Here is a 13208-nt window from a genome sequence, read left to right as displayed (position 1 = left end):
AGAAAGATAAACTGTGAAACTATAGTGTACTCTTCAAAATTCACATGCATTTGTTATAATTACATTATGTAAAATTATTCCAGTGCATCAACTTTAGGAACTAGTATAACCTATTAAAATAAAACATAAATAGTTAAATAATACAACACAGATAGATTTCTGGGACTTGTAAGACATCTTTAATATAGCAATAAAAATATGTACATGTATATACTAAATAAAGCAACTGGCTAACAGAAATAGTATGAGAAATATGGCCAAATGTCACCGGCATATGTAAACAATAAAACCAAACATTTCTATTCTTCTCAAAAATCAGCAACAGGACACATGACAAATGCTTCATTATGTAATTTACCATTATGAATTAAATTCAGAAAGACAACACGCAAAAACAAGTAAAGGTTTCCCTTCATGTGACTCGCATAGAAAAAAAAATATTTTTCTAATAATCACAAATATGAAAGCTCTGAAGAACAAAGTAGCTTTCATAACCATCATCTCAAGGATTTCTGTTCATGAAAAGTTACAACAAAGCGCTATAGAATCTAGTAATATTCATCACAAAGGTAAAACACTACATACCTAAACCTCTTTTGTTTGATACATGAGTGTTCACAGATATTTAATGGAATGGATGAAGAAGGATTGGCTTTATTATCAATAGATAGCTCTTGCACTAAAATGTTTCACTGAAACAGTAGATATCATACAGAAGACACCAAATCCATCATGTAACCATTACATGGTTTATTTTAATCTGGCAATCCTGATACACAATTTTATGTACAAAATTTCAACATTATCCCATTTTCCTTCCGAGACCCGTCATTATGCAGGTGGCGTGAATGAATAAAACAATGGGACAGCCTGAAAACTCTACGCAAAAACACATCTGCTAAACTAATGTTCCCAGAGTCTCACATCACAAACATATTGCACCTTATAAACCTTACAAACTTATATGCACCTTTAACATCAATATGACAATGATGTGACCTGGTATTATCCTCGGAGGATGTAGGATAAACAAAAACATATACACCAGTAACTGGCAAAGAAGCCAGATGAGTGTGTAATAAAAATACAATCATGTGGCCAACATTCATCTGTTAAATTAAACACAGCACGCGCATTCTCTCACACATCCAGTGTTTAAAAATACTAACAAATGATGCTTAAACATGCACAAACAACATGTTTATACAAAGCAAGCGTCATACTTTGACACATAGAATAGAATCCCAGCGAGCTTAAGAGAATAAGATCTTGTCATTACGCAGGTTCTGCCAGTAAACAATCCTTCTGTATGTCAGATAGCAGCAAACGTCACAGGAGAAATGTTCTCCTTGTCTCTCCTGCAAAATAATCCAGATGAATGAAGCAAGGGATAGACCGGTGCACATTGCAGATGAGTGTGACCTCTAACTTCTGAGGCCTGACCCACATTTTCATCTCCAGATGTAATATAAATAGAAGCAGATGAAGCTTAGGTTGATAGTCAGGCTGGCAAACAGTAACCCGGGCCAAAGGGACAAACCCAGAAAACCTGAGAAGACAAAAAATCTAAATATAGACAAACTATGCAAAGCAGAGTAACAGTTGGTGAAGTTGTGATCAACTTACCTTTCCATTCAGACTGGCTGTCAGTTCCATTTCCTGTGGTTGTGTCCGCATGGCAGTCTGAAGACCCAGAGGAGCTGCCCATTCGCTTCACAGCATGCTCAAACACACTGCCTTCATCGATGAGTGAACCTGGGTGTAGAATGACGATAAACATTAAATTAGAGAACAATTCTGAGCACAACATCATTTTGAAGAACGTTGGTAAACAAACAACATTGGGGGACTTCCATTGTATGGATACAAAACCACAGAAACATTTATCAAAATATCTTTTTTGTTCCAGTCATGAACTGGTTTTGAACCACATACGGGTGAATAAATGACGACAGAATTTTTTTGTGAACTACCCATTGTAAAAAAAAAGGTTTTATACAAATCTGTACAATACCATTATTGTGTGAATGGAAGTGTGGCACATCAGGCAAAGATCCTCCACCGTGCACATGGCTCTGCTCAGGCAGGAAGAGAGGTGGTGAGGCCAAACTGAAAGTCTCCAGAGGAGAGGAAAAGAGCTGCAGCTTTTGCCCACTAATGTTGAGTCTTGCTGGGCTGATAAGGGGCCGGCGCTGCCTGGCGGAGCTAGAGGTGGAAGTGACTGAACCCGCAACTGAAGGGGTCGGGGATGGTGCAGGAGAGGAGGGCCGACTTCCAGACTTTAGGGAGTAGTAGTCTATTTGATAAGAGAAAATCAACAGTAAATTGACCGAATGTTGATTTGACTGGAGAACCATTTACGTAAATTGAAAAGGAAGTTATCAAAAGAGCATTCTGGTTTATTTCAGGTTATAAAGATGAGTTTATTCATCCACTTGTTTGGAGTTACCTGAAGGTGGCGGGTCTTTGCATTGTAAGGACGGTCGACTTCCACTGAACAGAAAACCTGAATCTAAAAGAGACAATTTTAGCAAAATAATCCACAACATATGGATAAAAAAGTCCTGGAATGTGTAAAAAAATCGAACATTATCAAGGGTTGCAAATGTAAATAAACCAGACTTTTATGTTCAATGACAAAAAAATCATATTTAAAACATTTCCGTGCAAACTTTTATACAGAACATTTATACAGATTTGGAATAACTCGAGGGTGAGTAAATGACAGAATTTTTAGGTGAACTGTCCCTTTAAGACGTTTTTACCATTTTAAGTGTTTATGTAAGGGATAATGTACAGGCAGCCGGTTGTTATCGCAGAAATAAGCCCCGACAGTGTGATCAGGACCTGATGCGAAGCCGCTTATTACACGGCTACTTGCCACATGAGAAAAAATCTGGACATAAAATGTAAATTTTAAATATTTTATTAGCTCATTTTTACCGAATGCAGACCTTCCGCGAGGAAAAGCCGTTTAGTTTCGGATTTAAAGTAAGAAACGACGTTCAGACGTCACTAACAGGCAAATTGGTTTAATCATTTGTAAATATAATGTCATATATGTTATTAAAATACATATTTATAATTAATTTTCGTGTAATATTAAACTAGCCTTCTCAAAATGATTTGCAGCATCCGGGTTACAGGGTGTTATTAGTTTTGAGCGGTTGTTATTTGAAAATAACAACCATTGGAATGTCGCGACCAATCAGAATCAAGCATTCAAATGAGCCGTGTAATAAGGCTAAGTAACAGACTAAATAAAAAACGTACATATTTATTTTTTTATGAAGTTATGAGGTTAATATGGTGGTAAAGGAATCAAACACCGTGCGAATAAATCAATAGGAATAAGGTGAATACTAGGCTTTGGCATTTTTAACACACCTGGCGAGCCGTTGGATCTGATTAAAGGAGGCTAAAGTGTGCCATCCCATCTGGTCTCGACTGAAGATCCATACATGAAACAAACCGTGATTCTTCTACCGTCTCACAACAGTCATTTAAACACCACTCCCAACATCATCCCTGATCCCTGGCTTTAAAAAGCCTGTGTGTATTACAAGGAAAGAAACAACAGCCCAGCTGATGGAGCATGGCGCAAATAAAGCCATGCAGTCATATTTTATGACAGTTAAAAAAAAACATGGTTCTTTAAATTGTACCTTTTGCCAACTTACTTGCATCCATGATTCAAGTACATTTAAGCACATGAACAAAATAAAAAGCACAGGAATCAAAGCAAACAGAACTGAATCTAATTACAGCACAAGATGAAACAGATCATCTGTGGACCAAATAACATCAAGTAGTCACTTCCTTTAACTCAAAACCCATCAGTGGTGGGAAAATCCTGTTAGCCTGCAGTTAGCCGGAGAACTTTAACAGACTATTTCTCAATCACTCTTCGCAGTTTTCTTTCTTTCGGTTCACTTTCTGTTGGCAGAATTCCCCCGTTAGGTGCGGCACATTCTGGGGTGAAGATTGAGCCAAGTAACTTCAGTCTGTCAGCCAGTGACCCATATCTTTCCCATCATGCACCTCTGCACTGCTTCCACAGAACAGCACCTGGGGCCTCTCTACTAGCACCCTGCCTTACTTTAGCAACCTTACAATCTAAATGAAGGATTTTTCACATTACAAAAATGAATCCTTTTCTTTTATTGTCTTACGATAAAAGTCATTACGAGTAACGCAAACTGAACGAATAAAATTGAAATTTACTGTTCAGTCACATTTTTTTCTCATTCGATCCTACAGCAGACATGCACTCACCTGCTCGTGCGAGGGAGGGGATCGTTCCCAGAGAGAGGGCTCTGTTGAGTCGGCCAGGCAGCGAGGAGGGCGAGGCCTTGCGTGTTCTGTGGCTTTGTTGGCGGACGAGCAGCTGCGACAGGTTGGGGGGAGGCGTGGGGATGAAGGAAGACGATCCAGACGCAGGTGTAGACAGCAGGGGCGAGCGATTACTATAGTACAGCTCAGGAGAACTACTAGACAGATACCTGCAACAGACGAAGAGCAAAGTCGATCCAACGCTGAGTAAAAATCAGCCTTCAAAATAATGAGTTTGCTTGAACATACTATTGTTACTTTGGCAAACATTTAAAGCATTTTGATGACAGACAACGAAACTCAGTAGAAAACAGATTTTCACCTGTCAATCACAAAATTGTATGCATCCTCCAGTATTTGCTTGGTTGTTTAGAAACATTGTGGCAAATTTGACTATGCTTTTAGCCACAGAGCATGTAAGAGCAGCATTCTCGACTGTATTTACAAGATTTTACCATATTTAAATGTGGAGAATCATGCAGAATGTACCCCAAACTCAGTACGGGAAGTCTGAAAAAGTTTATTTACAGCACATGGACTCATTGATCATGATTAATACACTTCATATCTGTTTTTTTACGTGAAAAACCTGTTAACTACATCCAGGCCTGGATTAAGAATTCAAAGGCCCCTGGGCACAAGTGTCTTGTGGACCCCCCATACACACACACATGCACACAATAAAGTTTTGAATTATAGGGTACAATGTGTAGGAAACACCTCTATCTTATACAGGATTACATTGACAAGTTACAAACTATGATCACAACCTTGAAGGACAATATCAACACCTGTACACGTCCTCCCTCATACAGGATTTACGCCACGTGATTGCAACAATGCTTTCCTGGACCAGCAGCAACAATATTAAGACCTTTCCCTGCATACTGTAACTCACTGGCATATGCAAGCAGCACACACCTCTACCAATTCAGTTCTATCAGATTCTTCCATAATTCACACACAAACACGCCGGATTCACAAAACTGCTCTTAAGAACTTTTTAAAGATAAATTATAGGATGTTCTTAAGAATATTTTTAAGTGAATTTCTCAAATACTTTCTTATTAACATCTTCATTTTTTTCTAAGAAAAAACGGGCAGTCTTTGTCAATGATTAGGACTGTACTACAAGAGTAATTTGTCAATTTGTTCAACTTTACTTGTGTAACAAGCACCTCGCGACTCACGTTCTTATGTAAGCGAGTGTGTAAAACGGCATTAAAGAATATTATATGTAGCCTATACTTCTTTAGCCTGTATACCTGTATTACGACATCATAATATTTGTGCGTATGTAAACATTTTTCAATGTATGTAAAAGCACTGTGGATTATCTAATAATGAAGGCTAAATATTGGTAAAGTAAGACAGTTCAGCCTGATCATCATATCAATATAAAATTCACCAAATACATGTAAAAACAACTCTTACCTTTTGAGATTTGGGACAACAGTGAGGATATTCTAACTCATAGATTATATTTACAACAACAAAGCCGTTCCCATTGACATATTTTCAGTTTCTATTGTCAGTTCTGACTAATAACGTGACATCATCTAACTAATCACCATAAAAAGCTGTGATTTTGGCTATTCTCACACAGCCTCAGACTACGTAACCATGTGCATATTTATAGACGAACTGCGTTCATGCTTATATATCCAAACAGTTGATAACAGTGACAGGTTGTTGGAAACGCAATAGGCTACTCATTTCATTCAGGAGTCACCTGTCGTAGCCTACGGTGAATATGTGCTGCTGCTTCTTCCTGCCGCTCACTGTACAGAGTGACACCGAGAGAGGGGATCCCTGCGCTGGGCAAGAGTGACCTCACGGGGCAGCACTGGCAACATTTTCCCACTGAATGAAAGGTTCATCCAAGAAGTCGCTAGATTTGTTGCTATGCGCTTCTTCTGAACAAAAGCCGCTAGAGGGCTCGTAAAAAGTTAAATGAAGAGACAGACATCCTAAGTTAGAAACACTATTTTGTATGCGCACCTCCAGGTGCGCGGGCCAGAGAAGAGCATGGCAGAATGAATATAGCGGAAACACTGTTATGTGAAATGTTCTTCACCTTGCTTGGGCCCCAAGCGCGCCTGGGCCCATAATGCCCATTGGATAATCCGGCCCTGACTACGTTAACGTGTTGGATTTCAGTGATGTAATGATTTAAATGCAGATGGCCATGTAAAATCGGCACCCCACATTAAACGTAACAAGGAATTAAATTAAAAGGGACAGTTCACCCCAAAATATAATGTGTTCATCATTTACTCACCCTCGTGTTAATCCAAACCTGTCAGACTTTCTTTCTTCTGCAGAACACAAAAGAAGATATTTTGAAGAATGTCGCTCACCAAACAACACTGGCCCCAGTTGACTTCCATTGTATGGGCACAAAACCACAGAGACATTACTCAAAGTATCTTCTTTTGTGTCCCACAGAAGAAAGAGTCATATACAGGTTTTGAATGACATGAGGGTGAATAAATGATGACAGATTTCTTTATTTTTGGGTGAACTATCCCTTTAAAGCAATAAATGTGTGAACTTTGACATCACAAATATCTCACTCCATTTCAACCTGCTCTGTACAGAAAGCACATGCGACGCTGTCACGCATTTCATGGTGGTGTTTCTCCATTATAAAACCACAACAACTTCTCAAGCTATCTTAAAATGTAACATGCAACCTAAATGTCCAGCCGTAGTCTATAAAGAAACGCCAAACACACAGTTCCCACTTTTCAGTATTTTATTTCAGTTTTATAATAGGGTTAAATAGTGTTAAACATATATATAAACAAAACCCAAGCAAAATACAGGAATGACTTCAATGGCTTCTTTACCCAAGACACAGCAATCAAACACATCATTCCTACAAATCCAAGTTTATGATTCTGATTCTTCACAATGCAGTTTAATTCACATTACTGTGTGGTCATTCAAAATCACTTCAAAACACTCCTCAGTGTGACTGATGTACCAGATAGGTCACAGCGATGCCAAAGACAACTTCTTTATAAATATCAAATGGTTGACGTGAAAGAGAATTGAACAAAACATTTATGGTCTTGCATGCGACGAAGAACCAATAAGCTTTAAAACAAATGTGTATAGGCACTAGTGTGGCTATACTATGACTTAGCTAAACTTCACTAAAGTTCGGATTCATTCATACAAACAGAACAGGTCTCAGTTTGTTGAGATTCTGTTTGCTCTCAATCTTGAAGCCAATCTTCACATCACAATGCATCTTCTGATACAACAAACACAGATTTGTGATTTGACCTTGACAGACCAAACCAGCCGTCAGTGTTAAATATAGCTTCACCTTTCTGCAGTGCTCACATTTGCAATCATATGAAATCTGAGGACTCTCAACGTTATAAAAAAAGAACAGGAAAAATATAAATTGGATGGATATGAATAGTCACAACAATACAAATCTTTGGCTGGTTCACAATCTACATGATGTTGAGGTAAAACAATTTCAAGTCTAGACATAAACTACAAATATTAACCAACCACCAGCTCTTGGAAAGGCATCTGGCAAAATGAGGAAACATTAAACTAATTCATTCTTTTCAAGAATGTAACAAATACTAGTGAAAAACAAGTGAAATGTGCCAAAATAATGATTACTGCTAATCAAGCTATTAGGAAAATGTGACATTCTCCGCATTTACAGAGAATTACATTTAATTGACTTAGGCACATTTCTCTTTTTGGTAATATCAAATTATAAACATTTAAAGTTAATCTATATGCCAGTCTTGAAAGTAGGTTGACAGCATTTTGACTTTTGTAACGCTAATTACATATCACAAGATCTGAACTTGATTTCAACATCACAAAAAGGAGAAAGTTGCAGACATTATGTAAACGTCTATGTCAAATCAGTAAGTACTCCAAAAAACAAACTTCACATTATACGTCACATGCTACACGGGAAATACAGTGATGCAAAACTAGAAAACCTAACAATCTACAGTCGTACTTTCACATGATATCACACTCACATTTAACCAAAACAGCATACATACAATGTAAAATACAATTACAGTTTTACTTCCATAATACAACAAATGGGCCTATCTGTGTTTGTGAAGAAAAACAAAAAGTTTTCTCACATTAGGTTTAATGTCTAAATTATTCAGAGTTACTCAGACATGGCTATATTTTACCAGAAGTCTTCTGTGGTTAGTAGTTAAATTTTAGTGACAGAGAGGTATATTATATTAAATGTAATACTTATGCAAAGTACTTAGTTAACTCATATTTTTATGTCCTTTGCATAAATTCTCTATTAATAATTAAGAAATCAAACAGATGGAGAGTTACTATGGGCTTTATAACCTAAAATTCAAGTTGGGCATGTGAATAAATTCAGTCTCGATAAGGGCACAAATATTTAGCCCAAATGCTCAAAAAAATCTTCTGCTGTGGCTTAAACAAAAAAACGTCAACAGTTACAGCAGGTGATTTCCCTGCCTTTCTTACATTTGACAAGAATAATTGAAGTATTACATTACTAGCATAAACAATATTAGTATAACAGTGTGCATGTCATTAAATGAACATAGGTAGTAATAGTATTATGTCTAGTGCCATTTAACTTAAACATAAGATACTTTAAGAGATTACATGGAGGAAGACAGTACTGAAGTAATGCAGTGTTTTTGTTACAGTATATTTAGATATAGTGCTGGCAAGTGCTTAATATATGTAACACAAAAATCTTGGCAAATATTGAATATGAATTACCATGATGCTATTGATCAAAGTCTGTATTCAGTGTAAATGAGGGAAAAACTAAATATCCCAGTTGGGGAAATACAATGTCTAAGTGAGCAATGCACTGAGAAAAGGACTGCAATACGTAATAAGATTTAAAAAATCACCCATGAACGAAGCTGCATTCATCAGGAAGAACAACTTGTACCAAACACAAGGTCAAAATGTCTTGGAGATGTTGATAACCGTGCTATCTGGCGCTTTTACTATACGATAGCAAAAAGCAAAACTACAAAAAAGATGCTCCATTACAAAAATGAGATGTCCTGTCTATGTGAAATTATGTCATGGCACCCATGTCAAAGACTAGGCCGTTCAGATCATCTATGGCACAGATAATGTTCTCTACAGCTCAGAATACGAGCACTGTGATTCAGAAGCCAATATAAACTCTAGTGAGTATCTTCAAGGCCAATACTGGAGTGCATTAGTTTGTTAGTGTAAAGTGAGGGTCTGAGGTACCAATCTGAGGAATATTAAACCCTTGACATATCTCAAAAGTGTCCGCTTACATATCCCATTAAACATCTTAGTGTCACTGTTCAGATTCTGACCTGCGGCCTCTGGCTCTCCTCTGATTCGTTGATTTACATGTTGCCACTGCGGCAGCGAATCCCACCAGACAACACAAAGACGTGATGGCAAACTTGACCATTTCCAACCAATCAGGGATGTCCGTTTTCAGGTAAAACTCGGCCAAGTAGAAGCAAATCACCAGGAGCCACAGCACAGATGCCACGGCATCAATCCTCCTCAACCTGGATAGTAAAGAAATTATGCATTTAAGATAAGATTTCCCCTCTAGTATATTTACAAAAACGTACAATAAGTGGAAAAATTCAAGAAACTGTTTGAAGTGGCTCACCTGACAGGTCCTGCCATTAAGACACCTGTAATGCAAGTCAGGAGACCAACGGAGGCCACGGCCATCTGATGATCACAACCGGACTGCCAGATCAGCCAGACGTTTTCCACCGTCTCATCCGGAAGAAGACCCACCAGATCGTTCCACATCTTGCTTGTCTCATTGGCCTTGCTTTCAGTGTCATTTGGGAGGGCAAGTTTAGGCGGAGCGACTCCTCCGCTTGAAGGCTGTGTGACATATTCAAATCCCGGCAAAGCCACAGCTACCAAAAAGGCACAGGCGAGGAACGCAAGGACCCTGAGCAAGATCAACCAGCCGGGTGTAGTGAGGGAATATGTGCTCTATATATCAGGCAAAAAAAACAAAGATTACCTGATATGAGAACAGATGAGGCGCTTGATACAGGCATGCCAAACTAGACATGAATCAACGGTAGCTCTACAATGTACAGAATACTTCAAATGGAGAACAAGCAAGAGAGAACAGGCTTTTCCTTATCTCTTATGTCCATCTATCTGTGGTTTAAGAAAACACTAGTAACACACCGTTCATTAATCACACCTGCTACATGCTACACAAGCAAGTCATCAGAAAATTACAGGTTTGTCTAGGAAACGTTTATCATGTCACACCCTTGGCACCCAATAAAACCCCTAGTATCAAGCGCTTCACGGTTTAAACAAATATTGTTTTTTTGGAATTAATGCATTTTCACGCCAAGTCCCAAACATTCAAATGAAGCTATATTGAGCAACTGTGTTGAGATCACCTTGGCAAAGGCCTTCTCAGCATCCCGGCTACGTTTGAGCTGGTGATTGAAGAGCAGAGCTCGCAGCTGTCGGTTCTGATGTTTGATGTAGTATTCCACAGCAGTCTGGCACGGCCGGCACAGTTTGTATGTCTGCTCGAGGTGATGCTTATAGACTTCGATCTCTTCATCATAGTTGTCCTGCAACAGTGGCGAATAGGATTTGACATTACTAGTCGAATGCCTGTTACCGAGCCGATGGATATCACCAAAGGGACGGTTATTAGACATAAACTTGAAATTCACATGCAAATTAGGGAACACATTTATCTAACCAAATGTCCACAACATGATCGAAAGATTGACGTCATAGATTCTAGAAAATGACTGTGGATGCTTATTATAGCTGCAATGAACAATACTGACACAAATTCTTAATAGTAACAACTGAACAACAGTAGTTAATAGACACAACAATGTATACTACAAAGGGTTCGGAGGTTTACAACTTGACGTAAAAGTAAGAGATTAAGATGGTCGGTTTTAAACCTACATCATCTCTGGGGATGAACGATGCCAGCTGTTTGATTTTCAGGGTCTGGTTACTGTTGCATTTCTTGCACAACAGCATCTGGCAGTTGACCCACTGCAGAGTCTTGGGTGTCTCCGGGACGCCAGCCGAAACTCCGTGGTTGAGATGCTCCATGTATTGAGCAGGGATGGGTTTATTGTAGTCTCCGTTCTAAAGATCAAAAACGTGCAGAACAAATCTTCAATTGTTGGGCATCAATAGCACAGATTTGATAAAAATCAAACCTGTTTTTGAATGATGATGAATGATTTTTAATTATCCTTCCTCGGATCCAAAATCATCCATGCTGAATGAAATCCGTACCTCTTGAAAGCCATTATATTGTTCACAGTATGGACAATCCCAGCAGTTCCTGTTCCCATAGGGAACCACTGTCTCCTGATTGCAGAACCAGCAGTTCACATTGACATGCGTTGGTTTCTTCCTGTTGAATAAAAACATCACAGTAAAACTTTATGTTTGGAGAGCTGATGTAAGTTTCAAGAGCAGTTAATAAATGTAACTCAAGCAGTCCAGGGTATATTGAGACGCATCGCTTGTCATGGGACGTGCAAGGCATTCAAAGCAAACTAATGTAAAACCCAGGATTTAAATCAGATCCAAGTCTGGAATCCGAGTCTGATTAAATCACAGCAGTAAGAAATAGTCCAAGTCACTTTTCACATGATGACAAGAGTTTGAGAGACATTAACAAATTCAGTGTGTGAGAATATAAATGACAAGATTACGTGATTGAAAAGATGATTCATCACTCATAAACAAGTAATGACATGCTCTCTGTTAGAAATTAGATAGGATTAAAATCTAGGAAATTATATTTCTATTTTACTAAAATATGATGAATGGTGTGGATTTTGGATAAAGTGGGAGAACATCAGTCTAGACAAAACATGACTCATTCAATGAGTCCTGTGTAATACAATGAAAAATTACAATGTAAATTATATTATGGAGCATATTCCAATATTGTATGTATCTGTTTTCATATACATGATGGTATGATGGTTTATGTTGTTTTTTACAAACAACTATCATTAAAACGAGTTGAGTAAAAGAATAAAAATAAATGGAATTCTTTTCCCTTTTTTAAAAAAACATTTCACGTTAGTTTATAACAGTACAGCACTTACAATACTTGTGACTGGCAAACTCTGATGATTTTTTGTTAGGTTTAAAGTCCGAAGAGTACGGATTACGCGCCACATTCATAAACTGCGCAAGCACAAATAAATGCATATGTGCATAACTGTCGGATGAACATACTCTTGCATGTTCAAGGCATTCATGCATATGCAATGGACACCAGCGTCTGTTATGCTAAACATGCCTGTTATACGAGGCCCAGCCACATTTTATGGGCAGGGACACTTTACCTGGTTGCAATTTTATAGAGCAGCGCTCCTCCTGCAGCAATCGCCGTCGCCCCGACGCCCCCAACTAAAAACGGCGGATATTGTAGAAGTATATGGTTAAATGCTTCCATTATTGTAACAATAAATATTGACAGTAGTGTTATTGTTCACGAGCCGCACACTGGAGTCGCGCATGCGGCAACAAATGCTACAACACGGTCACATCCGTGTCAAGAGTGCAGTATCAAGACCTGTCAAAATAAAAGTCCATGATCATTAAATCCGCTAAAGGAAAACACTTCAAACGGGTCGTGCGTCGGCGATATAAAAATATTTACTTTATTTTTGCAGTTTGTCCTATTAACACAACTATAAAACGATATATTGCATATTAACAGTTAATATCACAGCTGCACTCAAATAAAATAAAAATATAAAAAACATTTGCCCTTTCATTAATTGTTTCCATTTTTTCATCACATACCGTACGAAGTAGGTTTTCCATACCTGTAATAGCTA

At 38.2% G+C, this 13208-nt stretch overlaps 1 protein-coding gene across 1 annotated transcript; it reads right to left on the bottom strand.

The window, feature by feature from the left end:
• Positions 1-440: 440 nt before the first annotated feature.
• On the bottom strand, positions 441-12902 carry tmem201 (transmembrane protein 201). The gene is made up of 11 exons (XM_057319769.1): positions 12711-12902; positions 11641-11761; positions 11299-11487; positions 10767-10946; positions 9998-10338; positions 9687-9890; positions 4276-4502; positions 2450-2512; positions 2015-2296; positions 1627-1755; positions 441-1549 (listed from the first exon to the last, which is right to left on the bottom strand). Exons 1-11 carry the CDS (start codon positions 12818-12820, stop codon positions 1452-1454), a joined length of 1944 nt encoding a protein of 647 aa, XP_057175752.1. The 5' UTR covers positions 12821-12902; the 3' UTR covers positions 441-1451.
• Between the last annotated feature and the right edge of the window lie 306 nt (positions 12903-13208).

This window comes from Triplophysa rosa, linkage group LG21 (assembly GCF_024868665.1).
Source record: "Triplophysa rosa linkage group LG21, Trosa_1v2, whole genome shotgun sequence".
Lineage (NCBI taxonomy): Eukaryota > Metazoa > Chordata > Actinopteri > Cypriniformes > Nemacheilidae > Triplophysa > Triplophysa rosa.
The sequence above is the reverse complement of the archived record's forward strand: the minus strand, read 5'-3'. Positions and strand labels throughout refer to the sequence as shown.

Excerpts from the sequence above, each read along its gene's own strand:
- tmem201 (XM_057319769.1), bottom strand. The coding sequence starts at position 12,820 with ATGGAAGCATTTAACCATATACTTCTACAATATCCGCCGTTTTTAGTT. Across the intron at positions 11,762-12,710 it reads CTCTATAAAATTGCAACCAG|GAAGAAACCAACGCATGTCA; the intron begins GTAAAGTGTCCC and ends TTTATTCAACAG. Across the intron at positions 4,503-9,686 it reads AGGAGAGCCAGAGGCCGCAG|GTATCTGTCTAGTAGTTCTC; the intron begins GTCAGAATCTGA and ends CGTCTGTTGCAG.